The following is a 22525-nucleotide window of genomic DNA, read 5'->3' as shown; positions in this document are numbered from 1 at the left end:
ATCGACTGTCTTTAAACTGCTTTATGCTGAGCCAAAATAACAATGCGTCCCCTGTAGGAGCGGCCCCCAGCCAACCTGTGGAAGAAGAGGGAGCAATCACGCCAATACAGGAACGGCAACAGCCTCAGGGATTACCAGCTGGAGGGGGTCAACTGGCTGCTCTTCAACTGGTACAACAGGTCAGTTTCAACCACCAGACTGTTTACATTCTTCAGCAGATGCTGCTGTTTTGGTTAGTGACTGAGGCTTTCCAACGTCAAAAATGTTGCATTTAACAAAGAAAAATCTGTCTCATAGTTCCCACACAATTGTGGCACAACAATGTCGTTAACCGTCTTTAAACTCTTGTAGTTTTCTGCTACATAATCATTGTTAGATAATCTTTCAGCACAGCACAATGAAACTCTTTTACTTACAATGTGTACTAATTGAAACCTTGAATTCATCTTCAGAGGTGGTTTTATGTGCTTTGGTAAAAGCGCTGCTGTTTTGGTTAGTGACAGAGTATTTCCATTCAGTTGAAACCAGTGCAAAAAAACCCAAAACAATTACTAATGATTTAATATTATAGGTTAACTAATATTTAGCTACATAAAATAGCCTACATTTTTCGACTCTGGAGTGTACAAACCAGTGTCGCCTGTGTGTGGGCCCGAAACATTTGATTCAGCTCGCCCTTGCAAATTTTCAAAACCAATAAATCCCAACAAACTGCAAAATAAACAAGCCTATAACATACATGGCAATTTTTCGCAGATCCGCGGAAATCCGCCGTTTTATTTCTGAAATTGATCATTTTTGTGAATCGTCTAAATCCGTTGAGAAAATTTTAGGGGCGGTCAGGTACCTTATCGTCGAGTTTTCACGAGCTCTCCCGAACAGTCTCTCCGTTTTCCGTTTGTAAACAGCCCTGCGATTGGACGTGTATGAAAGCTTCAACTAATCAGATCACTGAAGGCATTATTTGTTGCGGAAGTCTTAGCTCGATTATAAACGGCCCAGCGATTGGTTAACTACAAGCGATTGGACCAATCAAATTGCATGTAACATATTGTTTTACCTGATTCATGGCGGCCTGTTCGTCTCGCAAATTCATTGTTCTGGGATCGTTTTGAGCGGAATTATGAAATTTTTGACGAAAGATCAGGAGTCTTTAATCCTAGAAATTGACTCAAATGTCAAGAATAAATTCCGATTGGACTGGCTTGACAGAAAAGTCACTGTAAAGGTTAAAATTGGTTCCAAGTTCGACGAAGTTACAGAAGCTCTTGGACAATAAGCTTTGACGTAGCAGGCAAAGCTTATTGTGTGTATTGTAGTGACTTAATTAACTATGGCTCACGTGGATGCGTTGCACTGACAGATCATGCAACAAAAGTGAAAAAACATGCCGACAAAATCGCCATTCGACGGAGCAATTATCCTTTGGGATCGGCATTTTTCAATCAAACTTCGTCAGCGGATACAACTAAAGACGTTACGCGCTGGGGTACTTTGGCTGAACCAAGCAACGAAATCTGCTCCACTGACGCCCCTCGCCGATAGACAGGTACACTCCGATGTATATACTTTTTTATTCAAATATACGAGGATGATATTTTCACTTTTATTTGGTATGCATTTGTAGCAACAGCATGATAACATTTATTTGTTTTTATTTGCGTTTTATATTCATATTGATAATTCACGTTTTGTCTTGGATAATAAAGCACGGTTATGCATAATTGTATGCATAATAAATATTCACTATCACTGTATGAGGTAAGAATCAACAGCTTTTTATCACATTTACACAACACTTTATGAATACAAGTTATGAACAAATCTTAAATATGTTAGGGAATGTGTTTACTTTTTTAGTTTTGATTTTGAGCAGCAAATTTGGAGTTACATATTGGTGCTCACCAGGAATGCATAGGCAAAATTGCACAAATTTTCACTTGAAAGAATAGTGGCGATCTTGGGATTTTTTTCTGTTCAATTTTCAAACTGTGTAAATTTAATACACTTCATCTTCAGCATGTTTAGTGCCACTTTTGTAAGTAACCACGCCCCCGTCCAGGCCACGCCCCTTCCGCTTTTTTCATCACTCGCCATTGCCATGTATGCTATAAACATTGGAACCCACACAGTATATAATAATAAACATTTGTTCCAATCATCGGTCCATATTTTTTCCTTGAATTGAGTATTGCCTTCAGAGGGCTTCATAAAAAATTGAAATGGCCCCTGACAGGAAAAAAGTTGATGTACTTACGCCAGTGAGTATAGATTCAGACGCCTGATAATAAATATTAAATTACATTTTCTGTCGGCTGTTGCTGCGCTGTGTCCCCGCTCTCATTTAAGAGCTGCGGCATTTCCTCATTTCCGAAACGTACCTTTTCCTTTTCACCCACCGTCGAAAAAGGAGGCCGGCGCAGTACACCTGGAGTACACACTCCATTATGCTTGTGTTACATTTGAGCGCGCAGGAGTATTGCATGCCCACGCAGAGCGATTTGTCAGCAGCGGAAGGCTGCTCGAGCAGCCGCTGGGAATATCAGCGTGTTTGCTCCATCCTCTGGATAGCTGTGTAAATGCTACACAAAGGAGCTTGTGATTATGCTTCTCTCTTTAGTCTTTTAATATCATTTGCTTTGTTGTTATTTTTAACTCTTGATGTGTTTTATTTTATGTGCTTGACGCAGTGCAATAATCCTACACCCACTTCTTTAAACAGGCCAGTTGTTCTTATTGGCACGAGTATGTTTCCTTTAATGATTTATAACTGGTATTCAGTCAGTTTAGTAATCCAGTGTTATTTTGAATAAGAAATCATCAGCATGTTAACATACAGCAACCTGAGCAGGACAAATGTAAGGCAATTGGATAATATATAATGCCATTTAATTGGTTCATAATTCAAATGAGAATTGACAAAAACAATAACATGCTAACAGTCGGTATGCTAACTTATAGCAAGACCGTAACCTATATAGTAAGATTTAAAAGGTATATCAGATTTTGTATCATTCCCTCCAGTGAAGTACTATTTGGAATGAGAATTGAAAATATGCAAACAAAGCTAACTTAGAGCACAAGAGCGGCAAGACGGATCCATAAAAACTTCTGTAGTCTAGTCAGTATTTCTAATGACAATTGGATAGCTGGTATCTTGACAAATGGCAAGTGTTTCATTTCCCATCATCATCCTTAGGCGTAACTGCATTCTGGCCGACGAGATGGGCCTGGGTAAGACTATCCAGTCCATCACCTTCCTGGAGGAGATCTACCGCGTGGGCATCAAGGCGCCTTTCCTCATCATCGCCCCGCTGTCCACCATCGCCAACTGGGAGCGCGAGTTCCGCACGTGGACACACATGAACGTCATTGTGTACCATGGCAGTGTTGTCAGCAGGCAAATGCTACAGCAGTACGAGATGTACTTCAGGGACTCGCAGGTAATTATGAACATTGTTTAAAACTGTTTCTTGCATACCAAATGACTGGGAAGCTGAAGAGTTCTCCAGTTTTCCAGAACTTTTTCAGTCAAACGTAAATTAAAAAAAACAAACATTGGTTGACAACTTTGAAAAGTCAGGTTAGGATGTCAGCTTTCATTATGTTTGGAGAAAGACTTAGTTTCGTTCAAATTCTCTTTTCCGTTCCGAGTCACTTGTTGGAAATTTCTAACATTCCTCTTTCTACAATGTCAGCATTGATTTTCACGTACGGGTTAATTTCCAGTATGTCAAAGCAACATGTGGCACTTTTAACACATTTTACGAATCAGAAGCTGCACGAAAGTCATTTGTTATTTTTTATGGCTATAAGTCAACAGTGGTTCAAATCAAAGTAAGGGCTGACTTTAGAAATTAGGAACAAATGTTTTTTTTTTACCCGATACCGATCAGCTGAAAATCATATGATCGGCCGCGATTTCCGATCATGTTGATCAGATGGGGACAATCCTTGTTTACACTCAGCTGCCTCCATTAAATAAGGAAAAGACACGAAATGTGTAAAAATATCACATGTTCAAAGATTACCACTGAAGTGGGTCAAATTGACCAAAGATCACTTTGACGGAATTTTTTATTTTATTTTTTATTTTTTCTTTCTTTATGGCGTGCTTGAAATTACTTTCTCCGGCCTTCTGATTGACTTCTGGTTAGAGTGCCAGGTAATTGTAGCTTTTGTTTTGACATGCCCTTCCATCCACAGTGTGGTGGAAAATTTTGTTTTGGGAAATGGCCTTCAAGTCAGCCTCACAGTTGAGAGACTTTGCGTTTTAATCTCAGGACTTCCTGTGTAGAATTTGTATGTGCTTGCATGTTTTTTCTTCAGGTACTCTGGCACTCCCACATTCCCAAAACATGCATGTTAGATTCATGACTGTGGTTTGAAGGCGTAATTGTCCATCGATGCAAACTCCCCCCCCCCCGTTTCTTTATACAGTATGTGCCCTTTGACCAGTCCAGTGTAGAGAAAGGTGATTATGCCGCTGGGATACCCCAGACTGGCATTTGTCCGGCATTTGAGCTGCGACATTGTCAGTCCTGTGATGGCGTAGCATTCCGAAGAATAGACAAAGATGTTGAGAAGCAGAGCAAAGCTGCCACCTCACTGTGATGTCAGCGCAGGCTCCGAGTTGGGGGTAGCACTCCTTCAGCGCCTCTCGGGCTTGTCTGTTGTGCGAAGGAGGCTGATGTATAATCGAGTGGGCCTCCAGAGGTCCGTTGTCAAGGCGATGGCAACAAATGCAGAGGCGAAGTGAGTCGATGCTTACTCGTACGTGCCGACAAATAAGCAATCCTGTGGGTGGGAGCAGGATAGGTGCAGGGTTATGTCTCTCCTGTGGTGAAATAGAATTGAAAAGTGTCAAATTAGCTTTCAACTAAAAGGGTTGACTGCTCCTGTCTAATGTGTTCTTTTGTTGTTATTTTAAGGGCCGAGTGTTGCGCGGCGCCTACAAGTTCCAGGCGGTCATCACCACGTTCGAGATGATCCTGGGGGGCTGCCCCGAGCTCAATGCCATCGAGTGGCGCTGTGTCATCATTGACGAGGCGCACCGCCTCAAGAACAAGAACTGCAAGCTGCTCGAAGGCTTCAAGCTCATGAGCCTGGTAGGCCTAACGTTCAGAGTAACTTTCTTTGTTGCTAGCAACATGCTACAGTGGTCCTTGAAGTCGATCCAGATCCTCTCCTCAAGTACAAATTCTGTGAATCCAATAAAAAGTAACCACATAGCGGGGCTCTTGCATAAACACATGCAAATCATGATTACAACTTTCAACTGCTCAGCTACAGTAAAGATTTTTATTTGAAAAAAAAAAAGAATTGAGCCGCTATTTTCCCATCCCCGATGTAAAAGAATGAAAATGTATGTTTCTAAAATTGCCTGTTTCCTGGACACAGTTACTACTTTACTATTAGCCAGGTCTTGGCACCAACTTGTGACATCTTAGATCGTTATTTAATATGCACCAAAACACAAATAGGTTAGTTACGTTCACTGTAATGTAATAAAAGAAGAAAAAATGAGTGTTTCTTGTCAGATGACTGCTCGGTACAATACACCTACGTCAACTGTAATAAAGTCGTCAGGCCCTCTTCGACAAATTAGCTCCAGGGGTCGTTCGGGCTGTTCAGTACAATAAAGCGAAGTCATTCATATCGTATGTCATATGACGTTAACATTAGCGACTTTGCTTCCGTTTGTGTCAGGAGCACAAGGTCCTGCTGACGGGCACTCCTCTCCAAAACACAGTGGAGGAACTGTTCAGCCTGCTGCATTTCCTGGAGCCGGCACGTTTTCCGTCGGAGAACACCTTCATGCAGGAGTTTGGAGACCTCAAGACTGAAGAACAAGTGAGTTTGAGATCGTAGTGCCCTATCAAAATGTCTGTAGGGCAAATCAGGCCACTTTGATGTTTATGTCAGCCCATGCAGACTTGAATGTTGAGCTTTTGTCTAAGTAGGCCACAGTATCATTTTGTAATACATACACAAGCACTAACACCGATTATTTATATTGTGGATTGCGATAACAGATATCAAGAAATGCCACTCAGTCTTTGACCAGGTATCAATATAGTGACACCAAATGGAAAAAAAAAAATCTGAAAGCAGCGATCTATGATCTTACCACAAACATGGAATTTGCCCCACTGAGCCCCAATCGGGAACTGATTGGCAAATGGCTGTTTCAAATCTAAATGGCCAACTTCCTGTTCAATTTCATCATCATACTGTACCGGCAACTTGAGGCAAGAGAAACATCCCCCTTTTCCTTATCTAGTCTGCTTGTCACCAAGTGTGCGAGATGAACCCACAAGCACACGATGGCTGCTGATTAGCTGTGTGAAGCAGGCATAGTTCACAATTCTTCAGTACCATAACATTCATAAAGGTTTGGTGATGGTGACAGTTTGACCCCAGATCAGTTTAATTTCCATTGGTAACGATCGGATTCCACTTTATTTACATTACTTTTTGCGAGGCCTTCTTAAAGTTTCTGTTTATAGATAAATAACTATGCAGTGAGAAGTGGGGGGGGGTAACACACTGATGAAATTAGTAATTAGCAATCTTAACTGAATATTGATTTTGGTGTGTGAGTTACGTCTCTGTAGGCTGCCTCTGCAAGGATTTTTTTTTGTTACCTCATTGATCACTTCATAAGACTTGTTTTTGTATGCATGCTCGTGACACTGTGCGTGCGTGTGCGTGTGCGTGCGTGTGCGTGCGTGTGTGTGTGTGTGTGTGTGTGTGTGTGTGTGTGCGTGTGCGTGTGCGTGTGTGTGTTTGTCTAGAATGGTGGCCTTTTGAAAGTGGAAAAACAAGACTCATATGTTGTTCCGTTAGCAGCAGGCGCAGCAGTGAACATTTCTAGCTCGTGTGTTTTCCTGCCTTCCTCCAGGCGTCTGTGTGGCTTTTGTTTGCAATCGAGACTGAGCGCCTGCACAACAACACAAGAGGGATAACAATGCAATATAGAAGTATTCACACTTGCTCTTTTATTCCAGTATTTATTTTTTTGTCTTACTTTTTTATTTTATAATTGTATGTAACATTGTGTTGAAATTTAGTTATTATTTTTATGTCATGTATTTTATGTTCATGTTATTTTGTTTCAATCCTGAACATTTTTTTGTCACATTTTTCATTTAAGTCAAAGATTTTCTTTGCAATAATGTTCTATGTGCCCTCACTAGTCCAAATCGGGTATTCTGGTTAATATTGCTTTTGTGGAATCAGAATGAAGAAGACTAATGACATTTTATGCAACACTGCTACCTGCTGCCAACTGAAATTGATGTCAAAGTCACCTTGCGAATGTTTTCCCGTGTTTCGTCATGTGACGTGTTTTTTTTAATAAAAAATGCTGTCGCTTATAAACAGCACAGTGTTTACCGTTAAAGGAGAAGCCAACCCCAAAGTTTTCTTTACAATAAAATGCTATGATTGTTCGTTACCTGAACCCTGAGCAACTGTGATGCCATTTTCAGTTGACAGCAAGTGGCAAAATGGCTGCCTTTTGAGGTGGATAAAAACGGGTGGATTTTGCCACTGAATTTCATATTCCACAAATGCAACTTTAATCAAAATGCCGTGTTTAGGCTAGTGGCTGCGCAAATAACGTGTTATTGTATAGAAGATTTTGGGGTTTGTTTCCTCTTTAAGGTCGACACATTGTTGACCAACAATTGAAGGGAAATGAACAACATCCTATCCAATTTAAAGTACATATACAGTACTGATATATGTACTTACTGTAGTTTGACTAACAATGTACGCGCAATTCTAACAAAAATGTAAGCCATATCTGTTCTGTTCGAGTTGACCCGATGTTTTTTCAACGTCTAAATATAGAGTCTTTAAATACAATATCTCAAAAGGTGTCATCATTCTTGGGTTGGTCAACAGGTGCAGAAGTTGCAGGGCATCCTTAAGCCAATGATGCTGCGGCGCTTGAAGGAGGATGTGGAGAAGAAGCTGGCGCCCAAAGAGGAGACCATCATCGAGGTGGAGCTCACCAACATTCAAAAGAAGTACTATCGCGCCATCCTGGAGAAGAATTTCTCCTTCCTGGCCAAGGGAGCAGGCCAGGCCAACATGCCCAACCTGGTCAACACCATGATGGAATTGAGGAAGTGCTGCAACCACCCCTACCTCATTAAAGGTACAACTGGATCCCAAAAATGAGAGTTTTGAAGTTGTACGATGACATGAGTCATGCAACTAATGCCATCCGTGTTGTTTTCAGGGGCAGAAGAGAAGATCCTGGAAGACTTTAGGGAGGTTTATAGCCCAGCTGCCCTGGACTTCCACCTGCAAGCCATGGTGCAGTCTGCCGGGAAGCTGGTTCTCATCGACAAACTGCTGCCCAAGATGAAAGCCGGCGGGCACAAGGTGCTCATCTTCTCCCAAATGGTGCGCTGCCTGGACATCTTGGAAGACTACCTCATTCAGAGAAGGTACATATCAGTATCGAGGTCCCGCCAGAGAATTTAACATACATTCTGGTTGTGCAAATGCAAATTTGTTTATTTATTTTTTTATTACCACAGCAACCATGGGCAGAGCTAGGGCATGATAACAAATCAAGGGCTACTCATATTTGCCAACTACCAGCTGCTCTCATCACATTTTTTTTGCAAAAGGAGAATAGCAACAATTCACTTTTTGTGCTGTAACGGACTACTTCTGGAGACTCTGAGACTCCTCCATTCAGAGTCATTGTTCACTCGACCACGTCCAGACTGTAAATGGTATGGCACTGCCGCAAAGCCTCCACTGGCTGATTTAACGACAGTACAAAGTGAGGTTTCCAAAAAGATTTTATCCGAGATGTGGAGGCACCATTTTATCACCAAGCCGCCCAGTTGCACTTGTTGTTCATTACTGTAGCGTATTTGTACATGTGGCAACACAAACATCCCGGTCGACAAAATAGCCAAACATTTGTCTGTTTATTATTGATTTTGACATGATGGACTTTCGTGTATTTCTTAAATGATCTTCACTCAGCCAGCTTCTAATTCATGAGTGCAGAAACTCGAACGAGGCATCTCAAGGACCAAATGAACTGGTTGTTTCATTTTCCAATCAATTGGTGGGCATGCACACCAGAGATTGAACTTTGACAAGCATCAATTTTCGATAACAAGTCCCGGTTCTCATCAACCCCCTATATTCGCAGGTACTTGTACGAGCGGATAGATGGTCGCGTTCGCGGGAACCTGCGACAGGCAGCCATCGACCGCTTCAGCAAGCCCGACTCAGACCGCTTCGTTTTTCTGTTGTGCACACGAGCCGGCGGGCTGGGGATCAACCTGACAGCAGCGGACACCTGCATCATCTTCGACTCGGACTGGAACCCGCAGAACGACCTCCAGGTACCCCTTGCGTCAACTGATGTCAAATCAAATTATTGTGCAACAAATTTTTGTTTTAATTTATTTGAATAGTAAATGCAAATGAAATTCAACATGATTTTTAATTTATTAACCCTTAGAGAAGAATTCAAATGTTATCATATCAATCATTCAGTTCACTGCAACCTATAAAATGTCTTTGTGCTTAATAGGGAGGTTTGTTCACAAACATTCAAATTATAATCTTTCGAATGATGACAAATGTGTTGTTTCGTTTGCATCGACTACTTAGGAAAGTCCAAGAAGAGTATCAGTTTAATAATAACTTGATAAATTGAGTATTCTCTAAATAATGAGACTATGTTCTCCAGAAGAAGCATGTCTTTTATTCAAAAAAAAATGACTCTATTCCTGTTATGATACAGGTTTGTTTTTTCAAAAAATAACAACACTACTTTATTCAAGCACGAATGTCAGATTTATGTGATATGTCACAATAATAGCTTTCTATCAGCCCAAAGCTAGGTTAAGGAAAAATCATTGCTTTATTCTGTTTGCTTTCGTGGCCCGTTGGTCCCCATGTGTCTGTATGCACATTTTGAAATGATACGGCAGACAGTACGTTGTCGATTTTTTTGTTTTTGTCGACCTGTGGAGACCTGATTTTGAGAACCACTGCTTTTTGCATGATTATTTAATTTTATTTTTGTTTTTTACACTCCTGTATTTGCACAGGCACAGGCTCGTTGCCATCGGATTGGTCAGAACAAGGCGGTGAAGGTGTACCGCCTGATTACCAGGAACTCGTACGAGAGAGAGATGTTTGACCGCGCCAGTCTCAAACTGGGTTTGGACAAAGCGGTATTGCAGAGCATGAGCGGCCGCGACAACAGCCTGGGAGGAGGCGGCGCTGGTGGAGCAGGAGGCACTGGGGGAGGGGTGAGTCATGAGAATTTCATTTTTATGGTTTGTTTTGAATGACAAATAAAGATTGATTTTACCAGTAATCATTTGACTTACTTAGATCATTTTCTTTATTTGCTTCATTTTGTTTAATTTTATTTATTTATTTATTTGTTTGTGTTCTTTTTTTTAAATTAAAAAAAAAAAGCCTGTCCTGTTCAGCTACTTACTCACGCAGCATGGGGGTGGTTGCCTCATTTCACTTATCCAATCAAGGGTTGGAAAATAAAAAAAAAAAAAAAGTGTATGATCTGATTAATCATAAAAAAAAAAAAAAAAGAATTGATAGATTAATAATTTATTCAAATAATAGTTACTTGCAGCTGTAAAATGTGATCCATGTGATCCATCCTTCAAGGCTTTCTCTGCTGGCCCGAACGGCATCAGAAGCACAGACCGACAGTCACAGATTACATGACGTGATATTTGTGGATTATTTATTATTATTTTTATTTTTTTAACCAATCACAGTTAAAATTTGATGTGTTGCAGTGCACATTATTTTTGCAATGTCTTCAGAACGTCCATTGCTGGTGTCGACCACACGCACTCACACGCATGCGCGAACACACACACGCCATTGAAATCATTTCTTCTTTGAACCAATCAGATTTTAGATTCACCACTCTGTGCCTTCATGAAGGCTGTGTGACGAGTGACTTTTTCCGTCCTCTAATTGGTTCAGCTACATTTGAGCTCTCTGATTGGCTGAGTTTCGCATGAAAGATTGTTTTTCATGGTGGAGAATGATGTCGGAGGATTAAGAATTGATTTTCAAGGCGCATTTGTCAAGAAAATTGGACTTTATGATGCCAGGTCAAACAACACTGTTGCTGAGTGGCTTGTTTCAACCTGGAAATTGTTGGGTTTTTTTGTTGTTGTTTGTTTTTTTGCGGGGGAGCATAGTTAACTTAGAAAGATAGGCGGTAGCAAGTGAGCGAGGTTGACTGTATCTGCATCTCTGGTGAGTATGCAACCCATAGTGTGTTTATGATTTGATGGTGTTCTTAGGAGGTGGATTAGGTCACATTAATACCCATTGAAAACTTGGTTCCAAAACTCCTGCCACTGCATGTGATCGAAATCGTCTGGTCTCACTTATGTATGATCAGAATCGGAATCAAGAACCTAAAACCTAAAAGCCTGATCAGAACATCCCCATTTCTTATTATTTTTACCTTTCCTCTTCAGCTACTTAGACATGCCTTATTGTGTCTCATCATGCAGTTTAAATTTAGATGAATTGTTTATTGAAAATGCATTTGTACAAAACAAGTTTTGAATAAGAGAGGGAGATGGAGAAGAGAGTTCAAAGCAAATTGATGTTTATCAAAACAACAGCAGCATAACAACAGTCGAAGACAGCATTAATTTACGTAGGCGTTGGATTTTATCCATAATTGTGTGTACTGGGAGGCAGTGCTACACACCCTGTGAAGAAAAGACCAAATAGCACAAAAGCAGGAGAAGATGTTTTCTAGGACGTTGATCCGAGCATGTCATTTTCAGTTCAGTTCTACAAACTCTCAGTAAGTCAGGGTCACGCATTTCAAATGTTTGACTATAATTGCTTTTTCATCATGACAAACCAAGGCAATACCAGTCCCCATTTTACACACTTGTCTCTTTGAGGCTTTTGCTTTCAATGTACGGTAATAATATAATTCATACTCCCAGGCGGTCCAGCAACAGTTATCCAAAAAGGAGATTGAAGATCTGCTGCGACGCGGAGCCTACGGCGCCATCATGGACGAAGAGGACGAGGGGGCTAAGTTTTGCGAGGAGGACATCGACCAGATCCTCCAACGGCGAACCAAGACCATCACTATCGAGTCCGAGGGCCGAGGGTCCACCTTTGCCAAGGTGGCACGGCACGCCAAGACATTTTAGATGAGTAGAGGGGCGGATACCAAGTAGGATTACTAAGATTGTCCGGTGTCATCTTCCAGGCCAGTTTTGTAGCATCTGGGAACCGCACAGACATCTCGCTGGATGACCCAAACTTCTGGGACAAGTGGGCAAAAAAGGCAGACATCGATATGGAAATGGCCAATGGCAGAGTAAGTACACTTAAGTGACAGGATATCAAGTGGGAGACTCTTGTCTTCAGTAAATTCCAGGTCAGTGTTTCTGTGGCATGTGGGACTTTGGCCTTCTCCAAGAACCTACAAGTGCTCCATGAGTCCCATGTGCTTGGAATTTTCTGGAATTTTGTTTGAACTTTTGGCCCATTTCCCATGGAAAGTACCATTTCCATATTTGAGCAAAGTACCTTTGGCTTAAAAATGTCTGTTTTTTTTTTTTTTGAGGGGATGGGGTTGAAAACATAATTAAAATGAAGGTGATTAGAATAAAATCTAATGGTATTCAATGGAATGAGTTTCCAACAACCGGTGACACACAAAATGACGAAAAGCTACAGCGGAAGTAACAAATGGTCTGAAAATTGCAGGCCTGGGTGTTGTCATTAGTGGCGTTCTGTCTGCAACATGTGACACATGTACTGATCTGCACACAAAGTGAAACAAAATATAATTGTATTTTAGTGCCACTTCCATGACTAAAAATACGATCCATGCTTTTATGATCTTTATGGATGCTCTTCTTCATCACAATCTGGGCTTTTTAAATATGCAACATAAGAGGTGTGCCTATGATTAAGAGGTGTGCCTATGATTAAACAAGCAATAGATTTGCCTCTTTTGTGTGCGGGTTGTTTTGACAAAGCGATTGGATTGAACATGAAAATACATATACAATTTAAAAAAAAAGTCTATAGGCTTTCCTGTTCAAAGCCGTGCCGTTGAAAACCAAACTCAGCAGTTTTGTTACGCCTACAGAACAGCCTGGTTATCGACACGCCCCGCGTCAGGAAGCAGACGAGGCCCTTCAGCTCCACGAAGGATGAGCTGGCAGAGCTGTCGGAGGGCGACAGTGACAGTGATGACACCAAGCCCAAAGTAAGGCGAGCCCATGAGCGGCCCAACAGCTACGGACGCACAGAATGCTTCCGGGTGGAAAAGAACCTGCTGGTATATGGGTATGCACATTAACTAAATATATATTATAGCTATCTATCTATCTATCTATCTTGCTTCTCTGATTGCTTTTTTTTTTCCCTTTACACTCTGGGCTTTAGCTTATGCAAGTAGTTGCTGCTTTCGCAAGGGTTAAGGTCAGGGAATAACGGGGGCCACACTATAAGTTTTCCTTTTATCGACTTCCAGGTGGGGCCGCTGGAAGGACATCCTCAACCACGGTCGTTTTAAGAAGCAGCTGACCGACTGGGACGTAGAGTCCATCTGTAGGGCACTGCTGGCCTACTGCCTGGTACACTACCGTGGCGACGACAAAATCAAAGGCTTCATGTGGGACCTGATTGCACCCACAGAAGATGGCCGCACGAAGGAGCTGCAGAATCACTTGGGTATGTGGCCTCATTGACTGACGTATTTGAACCGAAGGGACCAGAGATGGACTTTAAACCTTGGATTCTTCCGCCGCCCCCAGGTCTGTCTGCGCCTGTTCCCCGGGGCCGCAAGGGCAAGAAGATGAAGACCCAATCCAGCTCGTTCGACATCCACAAGGCCGAGTGGTTGCGGAAGCACAATCCGGAGCATATGCTCCAGGACGACGGCTACAAGAAACACCTCAAGCACCACTGCAACAAGTAGGTTAACGCGGGTAGCAGTTTTATGTTGACTTTGATGAATGGCCAGTGCTGTTTCTAACATTACTTGATGTCTCAACGTGGGTAAAAAGTAGAGGGTCTGTTTTTTTTTTTTTTTTTTTTGGGGTGGTGTTTTTTCTTTGGATTCAGTTTCATTGAAAAGACAACGGACAGTGTTAATCGCAGCTGGCCCTTCTGTATTATTGGAACCTTAATTTTTTTGTCTTCAAAGTTAAGGATTCAAAGATTATAACTGTTAATTGTTAAAAGATTCTCTCACTCAATTAGTCGCTTGTAAGTGCAGCCCACTAATCGGGTCTCAAGGTTGATTTTTTTTGCATCTTGAAGCTCTGTTTTATCTTAAAGCACTGGATTAATAAAGTTTGAAGCAGTCAGTTAGTCACTGAGCCCTTTAATCAATAATCCAGCCATCGATTTTTCTATCGAGCTTGTCCACATTAGGGTCACAGATAAACTGCAGCCTATTCCAGCTGATTTTGGACAAGAGGCGAGGTACACCCTGGACTGGTCACAGGGCATACAAAGACAAGCAACCATTCACATTCACATGTGTGAACAGTTTATAGTCTAACTTAACATGTGCATGTTTTTTGGAATGTGGGAGGGGATGGCAGGTTACCCAGAGAAAATCCAAGCACAGGAAAAAACATCCAAACTTGAGATTCAAACTCCTCAGAAGTGTGATGAAGATGTGCTAAATAGGAGGCCTAAAAAAAAAAAATTAGTAACAGGAAATGTAGTCAAATGCAAATAGAATGCACTTTTGACTCTTTTCCTGTGCACCCCCTTGCTTGGGTAATAACGAGCCACTAAAAGATGCACTGGAGCTGACACTCTGCTGATTCATTATCAGACGCAGCGAGCGGTTGAGTGATGGAAATCTTAATGAGACTTCAGGCACCGACTAATGGCCGCCATGGATCAGACTTACTTGCAAACAGACGGAGAAGGCGGGGTGGGTGCCATAGAGACAAAAGCCAAATAGATGATGGCGCACTGTGTTGAAACAGTCCTGCGTTTTCCATCGAAAGTTCCCCTTTGTTTCCCAGTGCAACCGGGTTGAATCCCGCTATTGTGCAATACGTGGCACGCAGGGTTTGCTGACGATGATGTTTTCCCTCTGGAGGACAGGCACTCCCTGGCGTTCAATAGAAACCAAAGCGAGGAGTGACATGTCAGGCTTAAGCGCTCATGTTGTCACTTGCGACGTCTCTTCCCGCTCGTGTTGCTTCTGGCTGGGCTGGTGCCTCTGAACGGAGCCGAGAGGGATTCCTCGCATGCCAGCCGACTGTGTCACACATCTCAGCTGGCTCGCTGCGTAGCGAGCAAGTGACAGCATGCAAATTTTTGGCTCTGCGTGCGTGTGTGCGTGCGTGCGTGCATGTGTGTGAGTGAGTCACACTGCACACACTTGCATGGAACCCGAGGGGAGAGTGATGACAGGTGTGGTGGAGCGTCGCAGCAGCTGCTTGAGTCACACAGGAGTGTAGAGGGTGGGTGGGCGTAGCCTACTTATCACACTTTATTTTTCCCAGGAAAGATGTTGAGCTAAAAATGTATCAAATATCGTGCATATGGCTGTGATGCTGGCCCTCTGTCTCTAGTTTTCCATTCAAATCACCTCGCAGGTATCACTGACATATGGTCTGCCCTTCCTTCCTGGGCCGGTCTGATTTCCTCTGTCTGATTTGGACAATGTTTGTGTGCGTGTGTCCGACTTCCTGTTCCTGAGGACTCTTTGTTCCTGTATGAATTGTCCCACCGTTAATGGGTTTGCTTGTTTTTCAGCGGCGACAGTTTATCCTCCACCATTTTATCCATTATAAAACATTTCTGTGTTGAGTATTGATGGTGCATATTTTCATTTGGTGTTCAACCAGGCGGCATGTGCGCGTGTATGTTTTGCATGTGCGCGTACACGTGCGCGTACGCGTACGAGTGCACCGCACGTGCGAGTGCACCGCGCCCTCACGGGATTTTGCGTGGTCAGGGCTTTAAGCGGTGGCTTTTCTCTGCGCAGGGTGCTGCTCCGGGTTAGAATGCTGTACTACCTGAAACAAGAGGTAATCGGCGACGAGGCCCAGAACGTTCTGAACAACGTGGACGCTAGGTGAGTGCACCATTGACATCCACTACTTCTGGAGACTTTTAAACAACAAAGCTGAGAAATGGATGGTATAAATACTTGATGAGGACAGACTAATTGCACAGCAACGGTAGATGACTAATTTCCAGGCCTGGACCTGCTTTGAAAATTGCAATCGTTATGTCATAAACATATTTTAATTTCATGAATGCTTTAACACTTGTCTGCAGTTGGGCTTCAATAACATTACCGTATCAATTTATCTTACAATAACTCGTACCTCATATTAAACACCTGCCAGCATCAGATGAAGGAATAAATGAATACAGACCGAAATATTTACATGGAACAGAAAAGGGTGGTCTTGTTTTTGAATGTCCAATCGTCAACCTGTTGAAGGCTCAGCAGCCAAATCTTGAAGATAGCTATTGAGCGCCATCTGCCGGAATTTTTGAAAACTGCATTGCATTTTGGTCAACTCAACTGTATTTATAGAGCACTTTCAAACAGCCATCATTAAAACAAACGCGAGTAGGGAGCAATTGTGATTGCAGTCTTTGGAAAAACATACAAAGGAGGTATATCTATTTATTCATTATTTTATGTCATGCCTTTGTAATGTATGTCTTACTCAATTGCTCCTCCTCCAGTGAGATCAAGATCTGGGTGCCAGAGCCGGACCACTCGGAACTGCCGGCCTTGTGGTGGGATATCATCTCTGACAAGTGTCTGCTGCTGGGGGTCTACAAGCATGGTAAGCGTACACCACTTATCTCAGCTGAAGCCTATCCCAGCTGGCTTAAGGTAAGAGGCGGGGCACACCCTGGACAGCCCATCGCAGGACACATACAGTACAGACAACCCAGCAGGCCAAACGTTGAAAAATGTAATCCTCAGTAAATCAAACATGCATTTGTTTGAAATTTGGGAGAGGAAGCTGGAGTATTCGGAGAAAAACCACACACAGCAAAAACATGCAAACCCCACACAGTACCCAAACCCCGAACTTCCTGTGTAGCGGATGTGTTTACCGCTACTCCCCGTGCAGCCCCTTTCTTAGACATCTTCTTTTTTTTTTTTTACAGGTTACGAGAAGTACAACACCATCCGAGCAGACCCTGCACTGTGCTTCCTAGAGCGCGTTGGCCGACCGGACGACAAGGCCATCGCTGCCGAACAGAGAAGCAACGATTTCATGGACGGGTGGGTAACAAACACTCAAAAACGTGTAACATTTTTTTAGCAAACAATATCTTGAAAGTTGGACATTTTTATGTGCATGTCTGCAGGGATGTGGATGATCCAGAGTACAAGCCTGCTCCAGCCCTGCTGAAGGACGAAATGGAGGTAAACATCAGACCCAGCCGGCCAAAGGCCAACGTTGTCTCCTTTTTGAAAAGGCCGATCAATGATCAGACTGGCAGAGATGAACGTGTTCACTCTCAGCACTGACTTGGCAGTCACGTCTGCTTTCATTAATCATTCGAAGTAGGTTTTATGCTTCTTTTTTTTTTCCACGATTCAAACCTTTTTCGTGGTGTTTTGTCCTGTCTATGTCATGCTTTTTGTCCGAATTCCCCCAAGGAGTCAAGAATTACAATGCACTTCATAAACCTTTATGTCTTGTCTTCCTGAAATCAACCTGCAATCACCTGACCAATGGCAAGCACACACTTTCTTACCATGACGACGAGGGATGAGCTTGAGGTGGCATCGGACGTAAAGCCCAGAATATAAAGAGCCGAATGTGAACTACAGAGTTTACACATACCCCTACAAGACAGTGGAGATTATATTTTCTCTGAGAGAGGCAGAACTTCATCACAAAGCTATAGAGTGCACCCCTCCCCTCATATTCATGGTTTGACAGCTGCAGATTTGCTGATTTTTTTTTTTTTTAGGTGAAATATTGCCAAAATCCTTGAATAACTTTCAATTAATTAGGCCCAATCTCTATTCCCCGCAAATAGTTGGGGTCCACTGTGTTCTGTTGTGTGAATATCAACAGGTGGATACAATATGAAATTGTACCTCCTGCCATCTAATGTAAAAACATTTATTTGTTCTAGTTGCTACCTGCTGCCACCATTGAAAGATAAACGTAGATACATTATTTGTAGAAGCTGAATAATTCTGGGACAATTTCATTGAAATTAGATCCGCAACACAGTGGCTGAGAATCACTCATGCGATTTCACATTTTGGGTAGTCCCACCAAATACTAAATAAAGTATTTGTATTCAAATAATAAGTCAATTTTTCATTAGATGCCCCTTTAAGATGAGATGTCTTTCTTTCAAGTAAAGCACGAAATTTCCCCATAGGATGACGCCTCCTCTCCTGGAGACTTGGTTGTCACTGACAGCGCTGGAGGTGAGTATTAATCACGCCTAAATCCTGCACGTTCTCAGCATCTCTGAAATTCCACGGACATTAATCAGCAGTAATGCTTTTCCTCATAACCAACCTCAGACACGGTTTCGGGAGTAGCGAGCGCCTACTGGCCCTCGTCCTCCGTGCTCACTGCCCGGCTGAGGCGTCTGATCACGGCCTCGCAGCGTTACACCAAGAGCCGACAGATCCTGCATATCCACCAAGTGCAGTCGCAGTCGCAGATGCCCATCATGATGTCGGCGCCACTCGTCCAGCCGCAACCGTCGGCGGCGCTACTGCTGCCGCCAGCAGTTCTCACTGACCCGTTTAACCCCAAGATGGCCGCCAAGATTGAACGTCAACAACGGTGGGACAGAGAGATTGGCGGAATAAGAAATATGGGCACTTATTAATATTGTATGTCTGTCTACAATAATGTATGCGCATAAATATGCTCGCCTAGCAAAAGGTGCATCAAGCACATGTTGCATGATGAAGCGGGGCAGTTTTATACCACTACAAACTATAAACATAAGACAAAAATATGCTTGTCAAAATTTATTAATTTAAATATTGATTCAATATTTTGGACATGTAAATGTTATAACATTTATGACTTTTGTATCATTTGTATACAGTATGTGTTCAGACATTTTGATTAAAAAAATAGATATGAATTCCCATTTTAATTTAAGAGGCATATGATGTTATTAAGAATATTAAAAAAAAGTAAAATAAATGCCTGAAATGTTGAGATTAAGGGTTTTTCCAGCGTGAACTAAATGCCTCAACCTCTTTTTTTTTTTTTTTTTTTTTTTTATGTGCTGTAAGAAAGTGGTTCGGAATTGCTGTTTTACATTTTAGTTATCTATAGCATCAAAACTGTACCAACGTATTTATTTCTATTGTTAATAGATGGACCAGGCGGGAAGAAGCCGACTTCTACCGAGTGGTCTCCACATTTGGCGTGGTCTTCAACCCCACGCTGGGGTGCTTCGACTGGACAAAATTTCGGGCGATGGCACGGCTGCACAAGAAGACGGACGAAAGCCTGCAGAAGTACCTGTGCGCCTTCGCCGCCATGTGCAGACAGGTTTGCCGCCTGCCACCCAAAGAAGGAGGTCAGAGGTTACATACACTTGCCTATGATGGTGCTAACTAGTCTTTGGATTTTACTTTATTTCCCCACATGCTCACATTCTTCCCGTCTCTTTTCTCAGACTCTGCGGTGGACCCATCCCTCAATATCCAGCCCATCACGGAAGAACGGGCGTCACGCACCTTGTATCGGGTGGAACTGCTGCGCCAGGTGAGGGAGCAGGTCCTTCGCCACCCGTTGCTCTACGAGCGCCTACCGCTGTGCCAGATCAGCTCTGACTTACCCGCGTGGTGGGAGATCGGCACCCATGACCGGGACCTGCTCATTGGCGCCGCCAAGCATGGCGTCAGCCGCACGGATTATCACATACTCCGGGACCCCGATTTGGGGTTTATGGCGGCCCAGCGCAGCTACAGCCAGACGAAGGCCATTCCGCAGCACTCGCTCGGATTCACGCCGCTCCTGCAACCTCAGTACCAGGCATCGGTCTCTGCTTCGGCAGTTCCACCCCCTGCCCCCAGGGACTTGGAGTCCGGCGGGGTCATCCCGAAAGCAGAGCCCCCCTCGGTCGGTGAGGAAACCAAGGAGAAAGCGAAGGACAGCTGGAGTCCCATCCGAGCGCAGGAGACCCCCGCAGGAGTCGTGGAGGACAAACCCGAGAGCGAGGGACAGATGGTGGCAGCAAGGACAAAGCCCCTCACGCCCAACTCATCCGAGAGGAAGCCCAAGAAGGCCAGCAAGAGGGGCCGCAGGGAGAGGCGGACATCAGGGACTGACTCGGGCGGCTCGTCGTCCAGCTCTTCGTCGCGCTCGTCCTCATCTTCCTCCTCATCCTCTTCTTCCTCGTCCCACTCCGGGTCCAGCTCGTCATCGTCTTCGTCGTCCTGTTCCTCTGGCTCTTCCTCATCGTCGTCCTCCTCCTCTTCTTCGGATGACAGTGACAGTGAAGGAGAGAATGGGAAGAAAAAAGGTGAGAAGTCAAGACTCAGTGTGGTAACAAAATAGGATTTGGGGACATGCTTTAGCCAAATTGAAATGCCAAAGTCTTAAATGAACTGATGACTGTCATAGCATGTACCAAATGGCCCAAGCATCGGGCAGTGCCACGGTCCTCTCGGAATCAGTGTTTATTATCCTTAAAAATAACGAAATACATTGATCCGCTATTTGGGTTCCTCAGTGTGCCTGAAAATTGTGTGTATCTAAGTGAAAGTGTATTTTGTGGGTCCCGAATACAACCCCTCAGTTGTGTCTCCCTAGAAAGTTAGACAAAATCAGTGGGCATGAAATTGGGTGTCCACGTCTATAATGAGGAGACGCGTGAAAATTTAAGGATCCATGCCCTAAATTGAACAGAAAGTTTTTATTCAAGCAGCTGTTTCGGGTGATTTCTGGTTCTGTAACAAATTTCTATTTGGTAATTGAGTGGCACAAATAAACCCCAGTTACAAGCAGATAACCGAGATGCTCATTTGCATAAACCATCATATGTGGGTAAAGTATGGTGTCAAAATTGAATCATTACAAGCTTCTTTTTTTTTTTTTTTTTTTCAGTTTGAAAAAATCCTTTCGCCACTTTGGCTAATCAAGATGAAATTGGGTGTCTCCCACCATTTTGGGCAAACAAGCTTGCCATTTGGCAAAACTGAACAAAACCCAAATGAGCCTCAACCAGAACCAGACACCAAATTCCCTAGCTTGTTACTGACACCATCTAAAGAAAGCAGATCATTGTGTCACATTTAGATCCATTGTAGTCTTTTCCCCAAAACACTCCATTTTGATTATTTTTAGAAACATTGCATTTATTTACCAAAGGGGGCTAATGAGGCTGCCCAAAAGGGGGGAAATATTATCAGGAGACTATCATAAACACTGATTCTAAGATGGCACCTGTTTCTTTGAAGCACAGTAACATTACTGTCAATCCTGTTCACTCTTCACACAAAAATGATACATCAGCCATTCTCGAAAAAGCTCCCAACATTGTATGTGATGTTTCTAGTGCCTGCAGCTCCAATCGTGAAGGGTTTCGACGAGGACAGCGTGGCATCACTAGGCACCGCGCAGCATGATGCGCAAGAGCCCCACGCGGCGCAGAACGGTGTCACCAACAGCGTGCCACATCCGTTCCAGGCAGGGGGCTACATGCTCGCAGCCTCCCACTGGCCGAAGGTGAGCTGCCCTCGTGCTTATTGACTGACAAAGAGGAGCCATTCAGTGTCTGACTACTCTGCGTTGTTCAAATTCAGGACCGGGTCATCATCAATCGTCTGGACAGCATATGCCAGGCGGTGTTGAAGGGCAAATGGCCGGCCACGCGGCGCGTCTATGAGCCCGGAGGCCCCGTGGCATCCTTCTACACCACCAAGCTCTTGGACGGCAGCCTGTGCGAGGACCCCTCAGCCTCGCCACAGGGGTCTAAGGTGACCGAGCATGTTGCAGAAAGCAAGGAGTTCTCAGTCAAGCTGAACGATGTATGTTGATTTCACCTCGTCTGCCCGCCCTCACCTCCGCCGGCCGCCACGTTGGGCATGTCACTCTGATTTTCCCGCTCTGTCTTTCTTTTGGGAGTGAGCTTAATTCTTCTCGCAGTGGGAAGAATATTATAAAAGCCCTTCCTCTACTTTTCCTACGCGCTTACTTTGAATTAGGCCCAAAGGACAACATTAGGCCAATGAAAAAGGTTCACAATCTCCTTCGCGCTCATAACATTTGTACTTCTCCTCTTTTGGCTTCCAATTACAGTTCGATGAATTCCGCATACTTGGCACTGTCTTCTGTGTCAGGTGTCTCAGTTGCACTAACACGCAAATCGCACAAGCACGTACAGTGGAACCTCAGACTGGTTAAAAAAAGTTAACATTTGACAACAAAAAAAAGAAGGAAATTGTGAACATGTTGAACTTTTTTTTTAAACAATTGCCCCCCCACAAAAAAATCCGAGATGC

The 22525-nt window shown here is 43.4% G+C and overlaps 1 protein-coding gene across 8 annotated transcripts in view; it reads left to right on the top strand.

Annotated features, from left to right (window-relative positions):
* The window catches only part of chd9 (chromodomain helicase DNA binding protein 9), an 88349-nt gene that overhangs the window by 59661 nt on the left and 6163 nt on the right, over nucleotides 1-22525 (top strand). For 6 of the 8 annotated variants that reach the window (XM_019866613.1, XM_019866614.1, XM_019866612.1 and 3 more), the window contains 23 exons: nucleotides 58-179; nucleotides 3200-3443; nucleotides 4932-5108; nucleotides 5710-5853; nucleotides 7912-8167; nucleotides 8252-8462; nucleotides 9188-9383; nucleotides 10098-10301; nucleotides 12003-12188; nucleotides 12275-12385; nucleotides 13166-13365; nucleotides 13553-13752; nucleotides 13836-13995; nucleotides 16037-16126; nucleotides 16753-16856; nucleotides 17188-17305; nucleotides 17392-17449; nucleotides 18427-18475; nucleotides 18575-18842; nucleotides 19391-19596; nucleotides 19696-20544; nucleotides 21580-21749; nucleotides 21827-22051. In XM_019866613.1, coding sequence (XP_019722172.1) covers nucleotides 58-179; nucleotides 3200-3443; nucleotides 4932-5108; nucleotides 5710-5853; nucleotides 7912-8167; nucleotides 8252-8462; nucleotides 9188-9383; nucleotides 10098-10301; nucleotides 12003-12188; nucleotides 12275-12385; nucleotides 13166-13365; nucleotides 13553-13752; nucleotides 13836-13995; nucleotides 16037-16126; nucleotides 16753-16856; nucleotides 17188-17305; nucleotides 17392-17449; nucleotides 18427-18475; nucleotides 18575-18842; nucleotides 19391-19596; nucleotides 19696-20544; nucleotides 21580-21749; nucleotides 21827-22051 — 4548 coding nt within the window. The remainder of the gene's footprint in view (nucleotides 1-57; nucleotides 180-3199; nucleotides 3444-4931; nucleotides 5109-5709; nucleotides 5854-7911; nucleotides 8168-8251; nucleotides 8463-9187; nucleotides 9384-10097; nucleotides 10302-12002; nucleotides 12189-12274; nucleotides 12386-13165; nucleotides 13366-13552; nucleotides 13753-13835; nucleotides 13996-16036; nucleotides 16127-16752; nucleotides 16857-17187; nucleotides 17306-17391; nucleotides 17450-18426; nucleotides 18476-18574; nucleotides 18843-19390; nucleotides 19597-19695; nucleotides 20545-21579; nucleotides 21750-21826; nucleotides 22052-22525) is intronic. The other 2 variants (XM_019866616.1, XM_019866615.1) reach the window with 1 other exon arrangement.

The sequence above is a fragment of the Hippocampus comes genome, unplaced genomic scaffold, assembly GCF_001891065.2.
Source record: "Hippocampus comes isolate QL1 unplaced genomic scaffold, H_comes_QL1_v1.1 scaffold82, whole genome shotgun sequence".
Classification (NCBI taxonomy): domain Eukaryota; kingdom Metazoa; phylum Chordata; class Actinopteri; order Syngnathiformes; family Syngnathidae; genus Hippocampus; species Hippocampus comes.
This window is presented reverse-complemented; position numbering and strand designations above follow the sequence as displayed.